The sequence below is a fragment of the Gracilinanus agilis genome, chromosome 5 (assembly GCF_016433145.1).
Source record: "Gracilinanus agilis isolate LMUSP501 chromosome 5, AgileGrace, whole genome shotgun sequence".
Lineage (NCBI taxonomy): Eukaryota > Metazoa > Chordata > Mammalia > Didelphimorphia > Didelphidae > Gracilinanus > Gracilinanus agilis.
Window position 1 is genome coordinate 219,471,719 of NC_058134.1, and position 17,222 is coordinate 219,488,940.

Here is a 17,222-nt window from a genome sequence, read left to right on the forward strand (position 1 = left end):
AAGGAAGAAAGGAAGAAACAAAAAGAAAGAAACAAAGAAAAAAAGGAAAAAGAAAAAAAGAAAGAAAAAGATGTAGGCTAGAGTTAAAAATAAAAATAGTGTGAAAGGAGGAGAGCAGCCAGGTAGTTCAGTGGATAGAGAGCCAGGCCTAAAGATGGGAGGTCCAGGGTCCAAATCTGGCCTCAGACAATTCCTAGCTGTGTGACTTTGTGCAAGTCACTCAACCCCCATTGCCTAGCCCTTACCCCTAGATCTGCTTTGGAAGTAAGAGTTATTTTAAGCCCTCTTAATAATAATATAATAATATTTAATCAGGAAATGGCCCTTTCTCACCTCCATCTTTGAGACTCTAGAGTTTGCCAAAGGGTAATGTGAATGGCATCTTTGGGGTAACGATTCTCCAACTTTACTGTTCCCCAAGGCCTTCGATAAAAGAACTCGTCAGTTCCAAAAAGTGAGGTAGATCCGTAAAAGTGCTCCAGAGGGGAGGAAAGCGCCATCAGTAGAGGAAGGCAGAGAGTGTCTGCCAATCCCAGACTGGTTCCACAGCAGCTTCACCAAGTCCCCACCCCAGGAAGCTTGTTTCCTGGTCACTAGGGGAGTAGCCTTGGGCACTATCCAGCTCCCTCAGACACTCCTGGGGCTAAAAACTTTTCTTAATTTGAATTTAAGAGGTTCCCCTCGCCTAGAGCACCCCCACCCACCCCCACACACCTTCCTGCTTAGGCAGAGGACTGTCACTGCAGAGACCACAGCTAAGTGTTCAGGGCGGCTCGTGTGCCCCAGGCGGCAGCACCCGCGGGGACCCCTGCTAGAGCACAGGCGTTCTTACCTCTCCGGGGGGCTGCTCAGCAGGGCAGCGGGACAGTCTGTGCCTGAGACCCAGATGGACGCCCGGGGCGGCCTCGGAAAAAGTGAGGAAGGGCTGAGGCGGAATCTCGGCTGGCTTGGGGTGTTTTTTTCCCCTGATCCACAGGGAGTTGCAGTGTTCGTGCAGCCACACCCGGCAGGCCAGGCAGGGTCAGTTGGCATCCTCACAGGGATACTTTGCTCATTTCTGGGGCAGCCTGCAAACCACTTGCCCAGTGACTCCAAAGGTCCTGCTTTGTGAAGGGCAAGGAAATGTGTCATGAGCTCCTTCTGGGGAAAGTAGGTAATGGTGGGGAAAACGAGCTCTGATCTTATCTCAGCCTCCTAAGGCTCTAGCTGGGAGGAGGAGGCCGCCTACTCATGTAGAGGCACCGCGGCGCGTGTGCTGGGGGATCTCTAGACTATCTGGGGCCCCCGGAGGGCTCCAGAGTGGCTCTGTGCCCCTGGAGCCGAGGCTAGCAAAGGGGAATAAACTGCTGGCTGAACTGGAACAAAAGCCGCAGCGGCACTCGTTTTGCCTGGCAACAGAGGCCCAGCGAAGTCTTGGCTCCTCTTACAGTTCTGGAGCCTGAGCGTCCGGCCCCAGTGTGGGCATGCATTTGGCATGTGCGGCAGGGCTGGCTTCTTCGGCGGTAGAGCCTGGAGAGCCCTAGAGGACCCCAATTCAGGTCCCAGCTGGGCCCTTTCCCAGCTCCCTTCCCCGGGTCCTCTTCGGAACCTCGTCTTCTCCTCTAGAAAACGAATCATTGGATTAAGAGGGTTTCCAAAGTCCCTTCCAGCTGGAGATCATAGTGGGGCCGTTTTTTCCACTTTCCCCCTAAAACTCATTCCCTGTAATTTATTCCATTGGCATAAGAATTGCCCTTTCCCTTCTCTCCTCTTGCAAAAGCAGGAAGCAGGAGCAGAGTGAGGAAGAGGTTCCTGCTGATGCAGTGGGAGGTCCCTGGGCTAGAACCTCTCCCAGGGGGTCCCCCCAAACTCCTGATCTAGAGGTGAGGTTCTTTGTAAGTCAGCACCCACCTGAGGCCGTAAACTCACCAGCTCCCACTGTGGTATGGACTTATTCCCCACTCTGGGAGCTCAGTGGATAGAGCTGAACGTGGAGTCAGAAAGACCCGCGTTCAAATCCCTCAGACTCTCAGGAGCTGTGGGACCCTGGGCTAGCCACTGGAAGGATGGGTTGGTGTGTTCAATGGCCAGTTCAATGGCTAGTGGTTCAATGGCTAGAGGATTGAGCCTGGAGTCAGGAATCTGGCCCGAGACACTCCTAGCTGTGTGATCCTGGGTAAGTCACTTCATTCTGCTCTGATTCCCTAGAGAAGGCAATAGCAAAGACTCCAGTATCTTTGCAAGAAAACCCCAACAGGGTCATGAAGAGTCAGATGACGATGGACTGAAACAATTGGACAGCAACAATCATCTGGAGGATGCATTGGTTCAAAACTGAAGATAAATAATATTGGAATGATTCCTGATAACATAAATGGCAATCAAATACATGTTGATGAAAGTGATAATAAAAAAATGTGGCTTGGCAGCCTCTCTACCCTGGAGCTTACCATCCCTCTGATGGAGAAGGGCATTCACTTGTGGGAAGGGATACTCACTTAAGAGCACAAGTGATGGGGTCCGTGGGGGGCCCAGAGGACTGGACGTCTGACCAAGCAGGGCTGCCGGTGTCTTGTTCTGGCACTGATGCCCGCCACTCCCCAGGGAGCAGCTCGTCTTACCCTCCACGGGGGCCTCGATGGGGGTGCCATCTCTGCCCAAGGCTGCCTCTTGGCGCTGGGTGTCGGGTGTCTGTCCTCTCCTGAGGATTTTGTTTCTTCTTTCTTCGGATTGTTTCGGCTTTCACACAGGGATGCTAAAGTCCTCTCTGCTACCATCTTCTGGGCTTGGTTCTTCAGAGCTAGCCTAGCTTCTCAGGACTCGACTGATCATCCGCAGTCAAAAGTCTCTCCTTGACCAGGACAAGCCCATCACCTTTTGGTCCAAAGCCAAGCCTACAAGTCACAACATCTAGAATAGAACAGGCTCTCTGGAAGGGGACGGACACAAGGGCAAGTCGAGGTGATGGGAAAACAAATGGAAAAAATCCAGGCAAATCAAATCAAAGAAAGAAATGTTTTATAACTCGTTTAAGCCTTTTTGCTGGTCTCGTGCCCCCCCCCCAAATCAAAATCTCTTTTCCTGCCTTGCACCCAGCAACTCAGTACAGGCTGAAGCTGGGATGATCTTTAAGATTCACGTGTAAAGGAAACTGAGCCAGAACCCAAACTGAGAAGCCATCATTGCCCTTCATTCTCTGGCTATGATCCCTTCTGGCCCATTTTCTTACGTTTCACATCCTGTAGAAAGAATCATTGGCAACCAAATCTTTGACTCTGGTGCTGGGTTCTGACCGCACAAAACCTCTCTGTCTCCCTGCCTACAATTTTCTTTTAAATTTGGTTTGATGATTTGTTTCTTTTTTAGTGAACATTATTGTTTTCAATTTAGAAATTAGGATTCAATATCAGTGATCTCTGGGAAGAAATAATAGAATAATCTTGATAATAATAGAAAAGTCAGACAGCCCCTGCCCTCAGGGAGCTTCTTTCTTTTTGTGTGTGTGGTTTCTTTTTTTGTTTTATTTAAATGTTAGAATTTTTTTAAATTAAAAATTAATTTTTTATTAATTTTAATTTAAATTTAAATTTAAAAATGTTCATCTTTAAAGTGCAGTAAAGCTGATCTTAGTTTGGTCTCCCCTATTAAACTGACCTGTGACCCTGGGCAATTCTGAGACTGGGTTTTCCCATCTGTAAAATGGATATAACAACATCTCCCTTCAATTCTCCTCTTTCAGAGCTTTTCTCTCCGTCTGTCACCCTTTTCTAATAGGAATAACAGAAATGAATGATTGTCAGCTCCTGGATTTTGAGCTGGAAGGAATCTACCTAGTCCAACTCCCTCTTTTTGAAGCTCAGGGAACGGAGGCCTTTGGAGATTAAATGATTTGCCCAGAGTCACTTGGGTAGTGAGGACGGCTTTTTAGGAAATTCAATAATTCAATCCAATAAACATTTATTAAGTCCCTATGGGAGATATAAAGATAAAAACCAGCATAAACCTTGCCCTGAAGAAGCTTGCAATCTAATATAGGTAAGGAAGAGTACAGGGAGTTTTCTCCTAATGGGAGAGATAACACTTGTGGGAAGTTTCAGGTCAAGTCAGATGGGGAGGTCAGGTGGTCCTTAGGATGTCCAAAGCAAATGGAAATGATGCTTCATTCATGTCATTTCCACTGATAAAATCTTATCAGTTCCTGATAGAGCCAAGGACTTTGGTGGGGAGAGGTTATTTCTGGATCTTAGAGCTGCGGCCAGGACTAATCTGGAAATTGGAAGAGGAATTGCTTCTTCTGGCGGTTTGGACTGGAAGCAAGACCAGGGCACCTCCCAGGTCTCTTAGACATACCTGAGCAGGTGTTAGTGACAGTGAGGAAAGGGAGAGAGTGAGGTTCTTTCCACAGCGATTATTCTCTTCAGTGGTGGTTTCAGAGTCTGGGCTGGAAGCAAGGCTGGTAATCTTGGAGGCATGGCTATTCCCAAGGTCCTTCGGTTCCGGGTCCAAATGATATCCCTTGGGACGTTAGGGGCCAGTGGTTTGACTCAAAGCAAGCTCCTTCCTGTCTTTCCCTCAAGGCACCCTGATGTCATTGCTAACACCTCAGTGTGAGTGAATTTACCAGATGTCTGTCTATTCTTTCTTTTTTTTTTTTTAAATGTATTACTTATTTATTTTCAACATTTGTTTTTTAAATTTTGAGTTCCAGATTCTCTGCCTCCCCTCCCACCCTCTTCTACAGCCACTGAGGAGGCAAGCAATATGATATCAATTATGCATGTGAAATCATGCAGAAGTCATTTCCATGTTTGCCATATTGAAAAAAAAGCCAAAAAAAAAAAAGGGGGGGGGGAGAAAACTATATTTCAGTTCTCTATCTGGATGTGGAGAGCATTTATTTATCACAAATCTTTTGGGATTGTCTTGGATCCTTCCGAGTGATCATCACTACAACATTGCTGTTACTGTGCACAATGATTTCCTAGATCTTCTCACTTCATTTTGCATCAGTTTGTACAAGTCTTACCATGTTTTCCTGAAATCACCTCTCTTGTCAAGTCTTAGAGCACAAGAGTACTCAACACAACCATGAAACCATAATTTGTTTAGCCATTCCCCAATGGATAAACATCTTTTTGATTTCCAGTTCTTTGCCACCACAAAAAAGAGCTAATATATATATATATATATATGCATATATATATATTTTTGGGGGTACATATTGGTTTTTCCCTTTTCCTCCAATCTCTTTGAGATACGGATACTAGGAGTGGTGCTACTAAGTCAAAGGCTATGCATGTTTATATAGCCCTTTGGGCCTGGTTCCAAATTGTCCTCCCAGAATAGTTGGATCAGTTCACAACTCCTTCAATAATTTATTAGTGTAGATGTTTTCCTTTATGCCCTCCAGCAGATGTCATTTCTGATAGGTATGAGGTAGTAACTGAGAATAGCTTTAATTTTCATTTTTCTAATCAATAATGATTTAGAAAAAAAATTTCATAGAACAAAAGATAGCTATGATTTCTTCTCAAAACTGTTCATATTCTTTGGCCATGTATCAACTAGGGAAGGATTCTTATTTTCATAAATTTGGCTCCATTTTTTATATATTTGAGAAATGAGGCCTTCATTAGAGAAACTTGCTTTATAAATTTTGGATATTACTTCATTGTCTGCGGTACATTTTAGAAAATGTAGTTTCCCTGATTATCTCTTCTAATTAGTTGTATTTTAGCTTTTGCTTTGTCTGAGATCATGATTGCTACCCCAATCATTTTTGCTTCAGCTGAAGCATAATAAAGCTTCAGACCCTTTTTAAACTTTGTGTATGTCTTTCTGTTTCAAGTTTCTCTTGTAAACAAGATATTGTTGGATTCTAGTTTCTAATCCATTCTGCTATTCCATTCACATTCACAGTTATGATTACTAAGTGCATATTTCCCTTCATCCTATTTTGTTCTGTTTATCCTTCTTTCTTTGTCTTTATCCTTTCCTTCTCAAAAGTTTGTTTTGTTTCTGTGTGCTGCCTTCCTTAATCTAGCTTCCCTTTTTCTCATGCCATCTTATTTCCCTGTTGGATGAAATAGATTTGTATACCCAACTGAGCATGAATATATTATTCTCCTTTTGAACCAATTCTTTTTTTTTAAACCCAGTTCACTTTTATTTTTATTTTATTTATTTAGACTATTTTTCCATGGTTACATGATTCATGTTCTTTCCCTCCCTCTTCCTTGAGCTGACGAGCAATTCCACTGGGTTATACATGTATCATTGTTCAAAACCTATTTCCATATTATTTGCAAAAGAGTGATCATTTAAAGTCAAAATCCCCAATTGTATACCCATCGAACCATGTGATCAATATATTTTTCTTCTGTTTTTTGAACCAATTCTAATGAGAATGTGGTTCAAGTATTGACCACCACTTCCTATTTCCCACTCTACTGTAAAGCTCATCCTTGCATGCTTCTTTTATGTAAGATAATTTCCTCTAATATTCCTCTCCCTTCCACCAGTGCCTCCCAACATAATCAAATCACACTCATACCTTCTGTCTCTGTAGACTCCTTCTTACTTCCTTAATAATAATAAAGTTCTTAGGAGTTACCTATATCATCTTCCCTATAAGAATGTAAACAGTTTAACTTTATTAGATTCCTTGTGATTTCTCTTTGGTGTTTACTTTTTTAGCTTTCTCTTGAGTCTTGTTTGAATGTCAGAATGTCTGTCTTTGAATGTCTATTTAGCTCTGGTCTTTTTATCAGGAATGTTTGAGAGTTCTCTATTTTCATTAAGTATTCATTTTTCCTTTGATGGAAAGTTATTACGCTCAGTTTTGATGCATTGGTTATTCCTGGTTGTAATCTTAGCACCTTAGCCTTCTGAAATATCATTTTCTAAGTCCTTTGCTTCTTTTTGTTTCATTTTTTAAAAATATTTTTTTTTTAGAAAAATTTTCCACGGTTACATGATTCTTATTTTTACTTTCCCCTTCACCCCCCTTCACCCCCCTCATATCCAACGTGCATTTCCATTGGTTTTAACATGTGTGATCAATCAAGACTTATTTACATATTATTGATAGGTGCATTGGTGTGGTTGTTTTGAGTCTACATCCCCAACCATGCCCGCATCAACCCATGTGTTCAAGCAATTGTTTTTCTTCTGTGTTTCCACTCCTGCAGTTCTTTCTCTGAATGTGGGTAGCGTTCTTTTCCATAAATCCCTCAGAATTGTCCTGGATCATTGCATTGCTGCCAGTACAGAAGTCCATTACATTCGATTTTACCACAGTGTATCAGTCTCTGTATGTAATGTTCTTCTGGCTCTGCTCCTTTCACTCTGCATCAATTCCTGGAGGTCTTTCCAGTTCACATGGAATTCCTCCAGTTCATTATTCCTTTGAGCACAATAGTATTCCATCACCAACATATACCACAATTTGTTTAGCCATTGACCCAAAAAAGGCATTCCTGCCTTTTCCAGTTTTTTGCCACCACAAAAAGCACAGTTATAAATATTTTCTTACAAGTCTGTTTATCTATGATCTCTTTGGGGTACAAACCCAGCAATGCTATGGCTGGATCAGAGGGCAGGCAGTCTTTTAGAGCTCTTTGGGTATAGTTCCAAATTGCCATCCAGAATGGTTGGATCAGTTCACAACTCCACCAGCAATGCATTAATGTCCCTATTTTAGTCCTTTGCTTCTTTAAAGTGGAAGGTGCTGAATTTTGTGTGATCCTGACTGTGGCTCCATGATATTTGAGTTCTTTCTGCTTACCTATAGTATTTTCTTCTTGACTTGGGTTCTATGGAATTTGGCTATAATATTGCTGGGAGTTTTCATTTTTAAATCTCTTTCAGGAAGTGATTGGTGAATTTTTTCAATTTTATCCTTTGGATCTAAGATTTTGGGGCAGTTTTCCTTGATAATTTTTTGAAATATGATGTCTAGGCTTTTTTATTTTTTGATGTTTGGCTTTCAGGTAGTACAATAATTCTTAAATCACCTCTCCTGGATTTATTTTCCAGGTCAGTTGTTTTTACAATGAGATATTTAACACTCTTTTTTATTTGTTCATTCCTTTCACTTTGTTTTATTATATCTTGGTATTTCAGAGTCATTAGCTTCCATTTGTCCAAGTCTAATTTTTAAGAAATTATTTTCTTTGGTGGGCTTCTATACTTCCTTTTCCATTTTACCTATTATACTTTTTAAAAAGATTTTTTCCTTTAGTGAATTTTTGTGCCTCTTTTACCATTAGCCAATTCCATTTTTTCCATTTTTAATATGCTGTTTCAGTATTTTTGTGCCTCTTTTGTCAAGATGTTAATTCTTTTTTTTTTTCATAATTTTCTTATGTCACTCTCATTTTTCTTTTCACTCATTTCTTTCTTTAACATTTCTAGGAATTCTTTTGGGATGCGTTTTCAATTGACATTTTTTCTCTAAGGCTTTGGTTGTAGCTATTTTTACATTGTCATCCTCTTCTAACTTTATGTCTTGTTCTTCCCTACCACCAGAATAACTTTTTATGTTCAAGTTCTTTTTTATTCGTTTATTTGCTCATTTTTCCAACTTATTTCTTAACTTTGAACTGTATGTTAAAATTGGCCTCTGTTCACCTAGGAGTGAGGAGGCATTGTCCCAAGCTTTAGGCTTTTCATACTGCTGTTTTCAGAGCTAGTTCTGGGGATCTGAAAGTTTGTGGTGCTTCTAAGGTGATGTGATACAAGGAAAGATGTATATTCAGCTCTCCTGGTCTGCACTCTGGTCTTTAACCAGGAAGGACCCCTGTTCTCCTGCAGCTCCAAGTACAAATATTCTTCTTGTTTTGGAAATGTGGCCATGGCTCCTGTTCCCTTGTGATTGGCCATAAGTACGCCCCTCCTCTCTGGATCTGTGTTCCAGAACTGCATGTGGGCAGCAGAGTTGCCAATCAGTACCATGTACACCTCGTAGTTACAAGGGGTCTCCTAAAATCTCTTTCTGACCAGTTATTGAACTTCATTACCACCTTTTGGTTAAAAGCTCCAGAAGCTGCTGCTGCTGCTGCTGCTGCTGCTACTGGGGCCATCTCCAAGGTTCACTGCTAGTGCTATTGCCCTCTGCACTCTTGACTGGTCCCCACCATAGTGTCCCAGACCTCTTTTGCCACCCTCCTAAGTTGTCTTAGAGTAGAAAGATGTCTCACTTTGATCTTTCTTTGGCACTGCTGCTCCAAAATTTGTTGTGAGGCATTATTTTAAAGTTTTTGGGAGAGGAACATGGGTAGAGTTTGGCTGGGTGGCTACTTCTACTCCACCATCTTGGTTCTGCCTCCATTTTCTTTTTTAAAAAACATTTTATTCATACTCTTTTTTAAAGACTCTTGGGGCAGCTAGATGGCTCTGTGTATTGAGAGGCAGATCTAAAGATGGGAAGTCTTGGGTTCAAATCTGACCTCAGATACTTCCTAGCTATGTGACCTTGGGAAAGTCACTTAACATGCATTGCCTACCCCTTATCACTCTTCCTTGGAACCAATACACAGTACTGATTCTAAGACAGAAGGTAAGGGTTAAATTAAAAATATATCACCCTTATTTCCCAATGGCTCCTTTCATTGAGGTCAAGGAAAACAAAACAATATGTTGACTATTTTTGAAAATCTATGTCCTATTCTGTACCCATGGCTCACCTTCTCTTTGTAGCAGATGGAAGACATCCTTTGCATCAAGTCATATCTTATACTTTCCCTACGATCATAGAGTATGAGGGCAGAAAAGAACCTTAGACAGGAGAGTATCAGATCTGGAAGTGATCTTAGAATAGAGAATGTCTGAGCCGGGAGAAACCTTAGAACATGGAATGTCAGACTTGGGAAGAGCCTTAGAACAGTGAATGTCAGAGCTGGGAGGGACCTTAGAACAAAGAATGTCAAAGCTGAGGAGGGCACATTTTTATAGATTAGGAAGATGAGACTCTAAAAAAGGAAGCAGTTTGGCTGAATTCCAAAGAGAGGTAATTTCAGACCTAGAACTAGAACCAGGATTCCTAGACTTCCACACTAAATTTTTCCATTATAGGATGAGAGAAAGAGAGAGAGACAGAGAGAGAGAGAGAGAGAGAGAGAGAGAGAGAGAGAGAGAGAGAGAGCAGCCAAAGGCACAATGGGTACCCAATGGGAAGGAGGTACTGAAAAGCTGGGAGAGGGCCCAAAAAAAGAAGAGTTTGGGGGCCAAAAGCACTTGGCCCATTTCAAGCATTGCCCAGGGCTGGCCTTGGATGACAGGTTAAGAGGAGACTGTCAGAAGTGCGGAGTGCAGGGAGGGGGGCTAGAACTTAGGAAGCTATTGTGTTCTCCATGAATACCACCCTGGGCTCAGAACAGGTTACAACAGGAGCCCATTTCTGGGGGACAAAGAAAGATCCTAATTGAGATTAAGACCAGAGGCAAGGAGTCAGATGAGCAAACCCCTAGGGTGGCTGTTTCATTGCCTGAGAAGAAACCTCCTTTGTTCTTATTGAGAAATACTGTCCAGGGAGAGGTGGCCAGCCTCCTACACCCAGGGATTAAGGGCAAAGAATTAAGCACTAAATTTGGAATCAGATAACTTGGGTTCAAATTTTGACTCTCTCCCTTACTAACAGTGTGACCTTGAGTGGGACACTTCCCTCTCTAAGCCTTAGTTTATTCATCTGTAAATTAGAGAAATGAATTCAATCAGATGCTCTTAACCTATGGTCTATGAACTTTTAAACAATGTTTATAACTATTTCAACATAACTTGTATTTTTTCATACACTTAGAAGTATGATTCTGAGAAAGTGTTCAGTTTCTTCATCTGTAAACCAGGATCTGGACAGGAGAATTTCTAAGGTCCCTTCTGGTATTAATATTCTTTTATTATGCAGAGAGGTTTTAAGATGTAGAGAAGGCCAGGAGAAGCTGTAAAGAACCTATGATTGGATTTCATCTTTGCCGTGGGCAATCCCTTAACCTTTCTGGATCTGTTTCCTTATCTGTAAAATGAGAGGGATTAGACTAAATGGTCGCTAAGTTTCCTTTCAATTCTGACATCATGTGATTCCAAGGATACGTATTTTTATGTTTCTAAGGTTCTAAGACATGTGGTGGTCCTGAACTTGGGGGCCACAGATTTCAGGGGATCCATGAACCCGAATGGGAAAAAAGTAAATCTTTATTTCAATATAACTGATGTCCAATTCCCTCTCCCTTTCCTTCTCTATTTCTGTCTCTCTCAGTCTCTCTCTCTCTTCTCTCCCTCCCTTCCTCTCTCTGTTTCTGTCTCTTTCCCTCCTTCTCTCTCTCCCTCCCTCCTTCTCTTCCCCCTCCCTCCCTTTCTCTCTCTCCCTTCCTCCTTCTCTCCTTCCCTCTCTCTGTTTCTGTCTGTTTCTCTTTCCCTACTTCCATTCTTCTCTCTTTCCTTCCCTCTTTCTCTTTCTCTTTCCCTCCCTCCCTTCCTCTCTCTGTTTCTGTCTCTCTCTCCCTCCCTCCTTCTCTCCTTCCCTCTCTCTGTTTCTGTCTCTTTCCCTCCTTCCATTCTTCTCTCTTCCCTCTCCCTCCCTCTTTCTCTTTCTCTTTCCCTCTCTCCCTTCCTCCCCCTCTCTGTTTTTGTCTATCTGTCTGTCTCTCCCTCCCTCCCCACCCCTCTCCACTAGTTTCCTTTATGGTCAGATGTATTTTATTTAGTGCATTTCAGAATTATTCTGAGAAGAGCTTATTAGGTTTCACCAGATGGCCTAAGGGAGCCAAAATGTCCCAAAAGAAGCTAGTCTGCCCTCCCCAACACGGGGAAGGGCCAGCGTGGCCTTTAGACACTGTTCTCCATTTAGCTCTGTGCCCCAGGTGACCCCAGTCTATAAGAGGGAGACAGGAATGAATGATGACTCACCTCACCTCGAGGCAATACCCACTAAGCACCAAACAAGGGTTTTGGCCTGCAGCAGGGAAGGTGCCTGTGAATGCCAGCTGTGTGCCAGGGGCACCTTGGCGTGGTAGCAAAGGGGACCCGACCGCTCCCAGATTTGGCTTAGGAAGACAAACTCCATCCTGCTTAAAGCAGTACCCGAGTACTGAAGATGTTCTAACCCAGACATCCCGCAGCTAAGAAGAAAGGGAATTCTGGGCAATTTTCTCTGGTCCAGGCTCAGCCAGTTGGGTTGGGGATGGGGTGGGGAATCCCTTCTAGAACAGGTGGCTTAGGCGGATTGCAAAGAGCCTTAGAAGTTGGAAGCAAGAGGCTTAGGGGCCCTCCCCCAGACTGTAAAAATGAGGATCATCCTATTTATAGAGGTAAGGAAAGAGGCCGCCGAGCCGGCAGATCAATTAACCCATCCCACTTGAGGTAAGTGCTAATAGGCTCTGCCTCCTTACATTTATTTATCAGACAGAACACATCTCCATTGTTTGCTGGGGGTGGAGGAGGCCCATCGCTTCCCTGAATGTCACAAGAAATCTGTTTGGATTGGCTGAAAGACTTGGTCATGCCCTTTGAATCCTGTATAAAACCTCCAGCTAGTTGGAGCCAGTGAAGGCAACAGAGAAGTGAGTGCCAAGGCTCTGCCCCCCCCCCAGAGGGAGTCACTGAGGAGGGGAGGAAGAGCACCCCGACTTCAGCCTCAGGCTCCTCGTGGCCACTAATCCCACCTCCACTCCCTCAGTCTGCGAGAGGAGCTTGTGAACTTTGGGAGCTGGAGGCTTCAGGCTTTTTCCACCCAGGACACATCTGCTGGAGCAGGGGGAAAGTATACCCTACCTGGTGGAACAGTTTGAGAACCCCAGCAAACGGACTTCTAGGAGCTGAGTCACCCCTTTGCTGCATGGGCTTGAGTCCACTCAATGTTCTTGGGAGAGTATTCATAGACTTCAGAAGATTTTTTAAAAATCGGCTATTAAGACATCATAAAATGCTCCTTTCTAAAGCTAATTAAGTCTAGCTGAGACCAACTGTAAATCATGTCTAAAAGCACACCAATGGGGGCTCATGAACTATATAGCAGAGAAAGTTAGCCCCAACCCTTCAGAACCACCCTGAGATTCTGAGGGGATAAAAAGTAGCCCAATCTACCAGTGTGAGGATAGTAATTTTTTTCTTTTTTTTGGAAAATTTTAATTAATTAATTAATTAAGAATATTTTTCCATGGTTACATGATTCATGTTCTTTCTCCTTCCTCCTCCCACTCCCCTCCTGTAGGCAACACGCAATTCCATGGGTTTTACATGTGTCATTGATCAAGACCTATTTCCATATTATTGATAGTTTCCCTGGGGTGGTCGTTTAGAGTCTACATCCCAGTCATATCCCCATCGACCCATGTGACCAAGCAGTTGTTTTTCTTCTGTGTTTCTGCTTCCACAGTTCTTTCTGTGGATGTGGATAGCATCTTTCTCATAAATCCCTCATAGTTGTCCTGGATCATTGCATTACTGCTAGTAGAGAAGTCCATTACATTTGATTTTACCACAGTGTATCAGTCTCTGTGTACAATGTTCTCCTGGTTCTGCTCCTTTCACTCTGCATCAGTTCCTGGAGGTTGTTCCAGTTCACATGGAATTCCTCCAGTTCATTATTCCTTTGAGCACAATAGTATTCCATCACCAACAGATACCACAATTTGTTCAGCCATTCCCCAATCAAAGGGTACCCCCTCATTTTCCATTTTTTGCCACCACAAAGATTGAGGCTAAAATTTTTTTGTACAAGTCTTTTCCTTATGATCTTTTTGGAATATAAACCCAGGAGTGTTATGACTGGATCAAAGGGCAGGCAGTCTTTTAGTGCCCTTTCGGCATATTTCCAAATTGCCATGTGATAGTAATTTTAGTGTTTGCTACCTATGATTAAGGGTTAGAACTGGAAAGGATCTTTAAGGCCCTCTAGTCTAACTCTTTCAGAGGGGTAGAGTGACTTGCCCAAGGGCACACAGCTAATAAGTGGCAAATATACTCTGATTCCAAATAAAATTTTCTTTCAGTCTTCCACATTGCCTCCCACTTACACCTTTTGCTTGCAGAGGTTGTAGGGAAATGAGTTGTAACTTGGAAATCATGTCACAACCATGTGAGCTATTACTCTGGCATCTGTGCAATCCAAGAAGATGACCTTTATTTGGAATAAAGGCATTTGGGATCTAGTCCTGGACCTTTGTCTAGATTCACCATTTTTGGTGGCCCTGGGCAAATTACTTTGTGTTTTTGAAATTGTTTCCTTATCTGTAAAATGGAAGAGTTGTGAGAAAAACATTTAACAAACTTGAAAATATCATATCAATATGAACTTTTTTTACTAAGGTTGAAAAATTTATCTAGATCTATGATTTCATTGGTCTGGGGAATGAACTCCCAAGGAGAAAAGCCCTTTTACCAATATATATTAGTAACTATTTTTTGGCTTTAGCCACTGGATGTCTATGGTTTACTCAAGCTCCCATAGCCAGTGTCGGAACTGGAACACAAACCCAGATCTTCTTTTTTAAAATTATTTAAAAAATTTTTTAAATGAATTTAAGTTTATTTATCTAATTAATTAATTTAGAATATTTTTCCATGAAGACTTGTACAAAAATATTTATAGTTGTGCTGTTTGTGGTGGCAAAAATTGGAAATTGAGGGGATGCCCTTCAATTGGGGAATGGCTGAACAAATTGTGGTATCTGTTGGTGATGGAATACTATTGTGCTCAAAGGAATAATGAACTGGAGGAATTCCATGTGAATTGGAACGACCTCCAGGAATTGATGCAGAGTGAAAGCAGCAGAACCAGGAGAACATTGTACACTGTGGTACAATCAAACATAATGGACTTCTCTACTAGCAGTAATGCAATGATCCAGAGCAAGGCTGAGGGACTTATGAGAAAGATACTATCCACATTTAGAGAAAGAACTGTGGGAGCAGAAATGCAGGAAAAAAAAAAAACAAAAAACAACTGCTTGATCACATGATTTGATGGGGACATGATTGGGGATATAGACTCTAAGCAATCACCCCAGTGCAAATATCAATCATATGGAAATAGGTCTTGATCAATGACACACATAAAACCCAGTGGAACAGCTCATTGGCTATGGGAGGGGGGGGGAGGGAAAGAACATGTAACCGTGGAAAAATATTCTTTTTTTAAAATTTGAACCACTTTATTTAATTAATTAATTTAGAATATTTCTCCATGTAGCCAACGAGCAATTCCATTGGAACTCAGATCTTCTTGATTCTGAATTCAGCTCTCCACTCTCTCACCCTGTTACTGAGTATGGAATAAAGTTCAAATTCCTCCACTTTGATGAGCTCTACATTTTCAGCCTTATCTCATACTCTGTCCTCTGTGCTCCAGTCAATAGTAGTTATCATCTCCCATCCCCTAAGCAAGCCCTGCCTTTTCCTGCCTCCTCCTGTCTGCCTTTCCTTCTAATGTTCCTGATGCGGGGACTGCCCTCCCCTCCCCCTCCTTGCCTGGACCGTGATCTCTCGGTCTCTCTCTGTCTTCTCTTTCCATCTAGGACTCCTGCCTACCCGTCTCTCTTTTTCTCCTTTCTTCTCTCCTCTCTTTCCTTCTCTTTCTCCGTGTGCGTCTCCGTCTCTCTCCTGCTCTCTGTCTCTGCATCTCTGGGTCTCTTTTTCTACCTCACTATGTTCTTGTCTTCCTTCCTCTGGGCGCGTCTCTCTCCCCTCCTGGGTCTCTGTCTTTTTGTCTCTGTCTTTGTTTCTGCCTCTTGTCCCTTCTCCCCACACATACATGCCATCTGTGCCACCACCAGATGGCGGCAGACACACCCCTGCAGCCCCATTCATCAGCTTAGACCTCTCGGTCCAAACTTGGAAGTCCCTCAGTGCTCACAGAATGACCTCCAAGGGTCAAAGCGTGCTTTCTGGTGCTGTGGGGGAGGCTTTCTCAGCCCCCAGAGCCGGGGCGCTCTGCTTGGCCTCTCCAGCGGGAGGTAGAGTGGAATCCATCATGGCAGACGCCTCCATTGGCCTCGTGCTTTCCAAAGCATTTTCGGTGTATCGTGTGACAACAGCTCCATGAGTTCAGCCAGGCCCTCTTATTCCCATTTTCCCAAGAAGGACCTGTGAAGGGAACTGATTCTCAGAGTCCCAGAGCTCGGGAAGGGTGCAAGTAGAATTTGACCAGGTCTTCCTTGCCGAGGAGCCCTTTTTCTTTTTTAAACCCTTAACTTCTGTAAATTGGCTCCAAGACAGAAGAGTGGTAAGGGTGGGCAATGGGGGTCAAGTGACTTGCCCAGGGTCACACAGCTGGGAAGTGTCTGAGGCCAAATTTGAACCCAGGACCTCCTGTCTCTGGGCCTGGCTCTCAATCCACTGAGCTACCCAACTGCCCCAAGCCCATTGCTCTTATCACCACCATAATCCAAGAACATTCGTCGGTGGAATCAGAAGGCTGGGGTTGCATTCCTAGTTCTGTTACCACCTTACTTACCTTCCCTGGCTCTCAGTTTCTCTTTCTGTCAAATAAAAGATTTGGGCTCCCTGATTTCTCAATTCCCATCCTGGGCTGTTAACTACTCCCCGGCAACTCAAGTTAGGCGGAGCCTTCTCATTTAAAATTGTATTTTTAGTTCCCTGTGTCTCTCCCTACACTCTCCCCCCAATCCTGGAGTAGTCCAGGACACTTCTCCCCACCCCCTACTTGTGTCCTGGAAGCCTGGCCGGAGGCGAGGTGAAGACAGTGAGGTGAGGACAGCTGGGTTGGTGGTTTGGCACAATAGTTGTTATGGAGACTGGGCAGGTGCAGAGGGAGAAAGGGCTTGGGGGTAGGGGGAGCAGCTCCAGGAATCCTGGACCCCCAGGGGGCGAAGGGGAGGGGGCCTTCAAACTTGGGGCCCCATGACCCTGAGCTTCAGGGGTCCCCCTGGACACATGTTGGGTGGGACTGGTGAGGCCTGATCTGGCTTCTGGCCCAGCTGGTTGCTGCTGCCAACAGTGGGCTGAGTTGGGGCAGGCAGGGAGGATAGGAGAGGGGAGGGGAAGAGGACGGCCCAAGCAGGGTCTACAAGCTAAATCTTGGGGGTGGAACAGTAGAGGGAGAAGGCAAAAGCTGGGCAGGGGCCTGGCTGAAGTAGCAACAGATGAAGCTGTTGGTGGTCAGAAAACTGATTTCTCTTTTGTCTAGCTTCCATTTTCTCCTCTCCTCTCCTTTTTCTTCCCCTCTTGTTGTTTCCTTTCTTCCCACCCTTCCTCCCTCCCTCCCTCCCTCCCTCCCTCCCTCCCTC

The 17,222-nt window shown here is 43.7% G+C and overlaps 1 protein-coding gene across 1 annotated transcript in view; it reads right to left on the bottom strand.

The window, feature by feature from the left end:
* LOC123250091 (apolipoprotein L2-like) overlaps window positions 1–9,062 on the bottom strand; it is a 19,861-nt gene extending 10,799 nt beyond the window's left edge. Inside the window, 5 exon segments of the mRNA XM_044679128.1 lie at window positions 2,486–2,582; window positions 2,585–2,678; window positions 2,680–2,784; window positions 4,330–4,494; window positions 9,000–9,062. Of these exon segments, the coding sequence (XP_044535063.1) occupies window positions 2,486–2,582; window positions 2,585–2,678; window positions 2,680–2,784; window positions 4,330–4,494; window positions 9,000–9,062 (524 nt within the window).
* Between the last annotated feature and the right edge of the window lie 8,160 nt (window positions 9,063–17,222).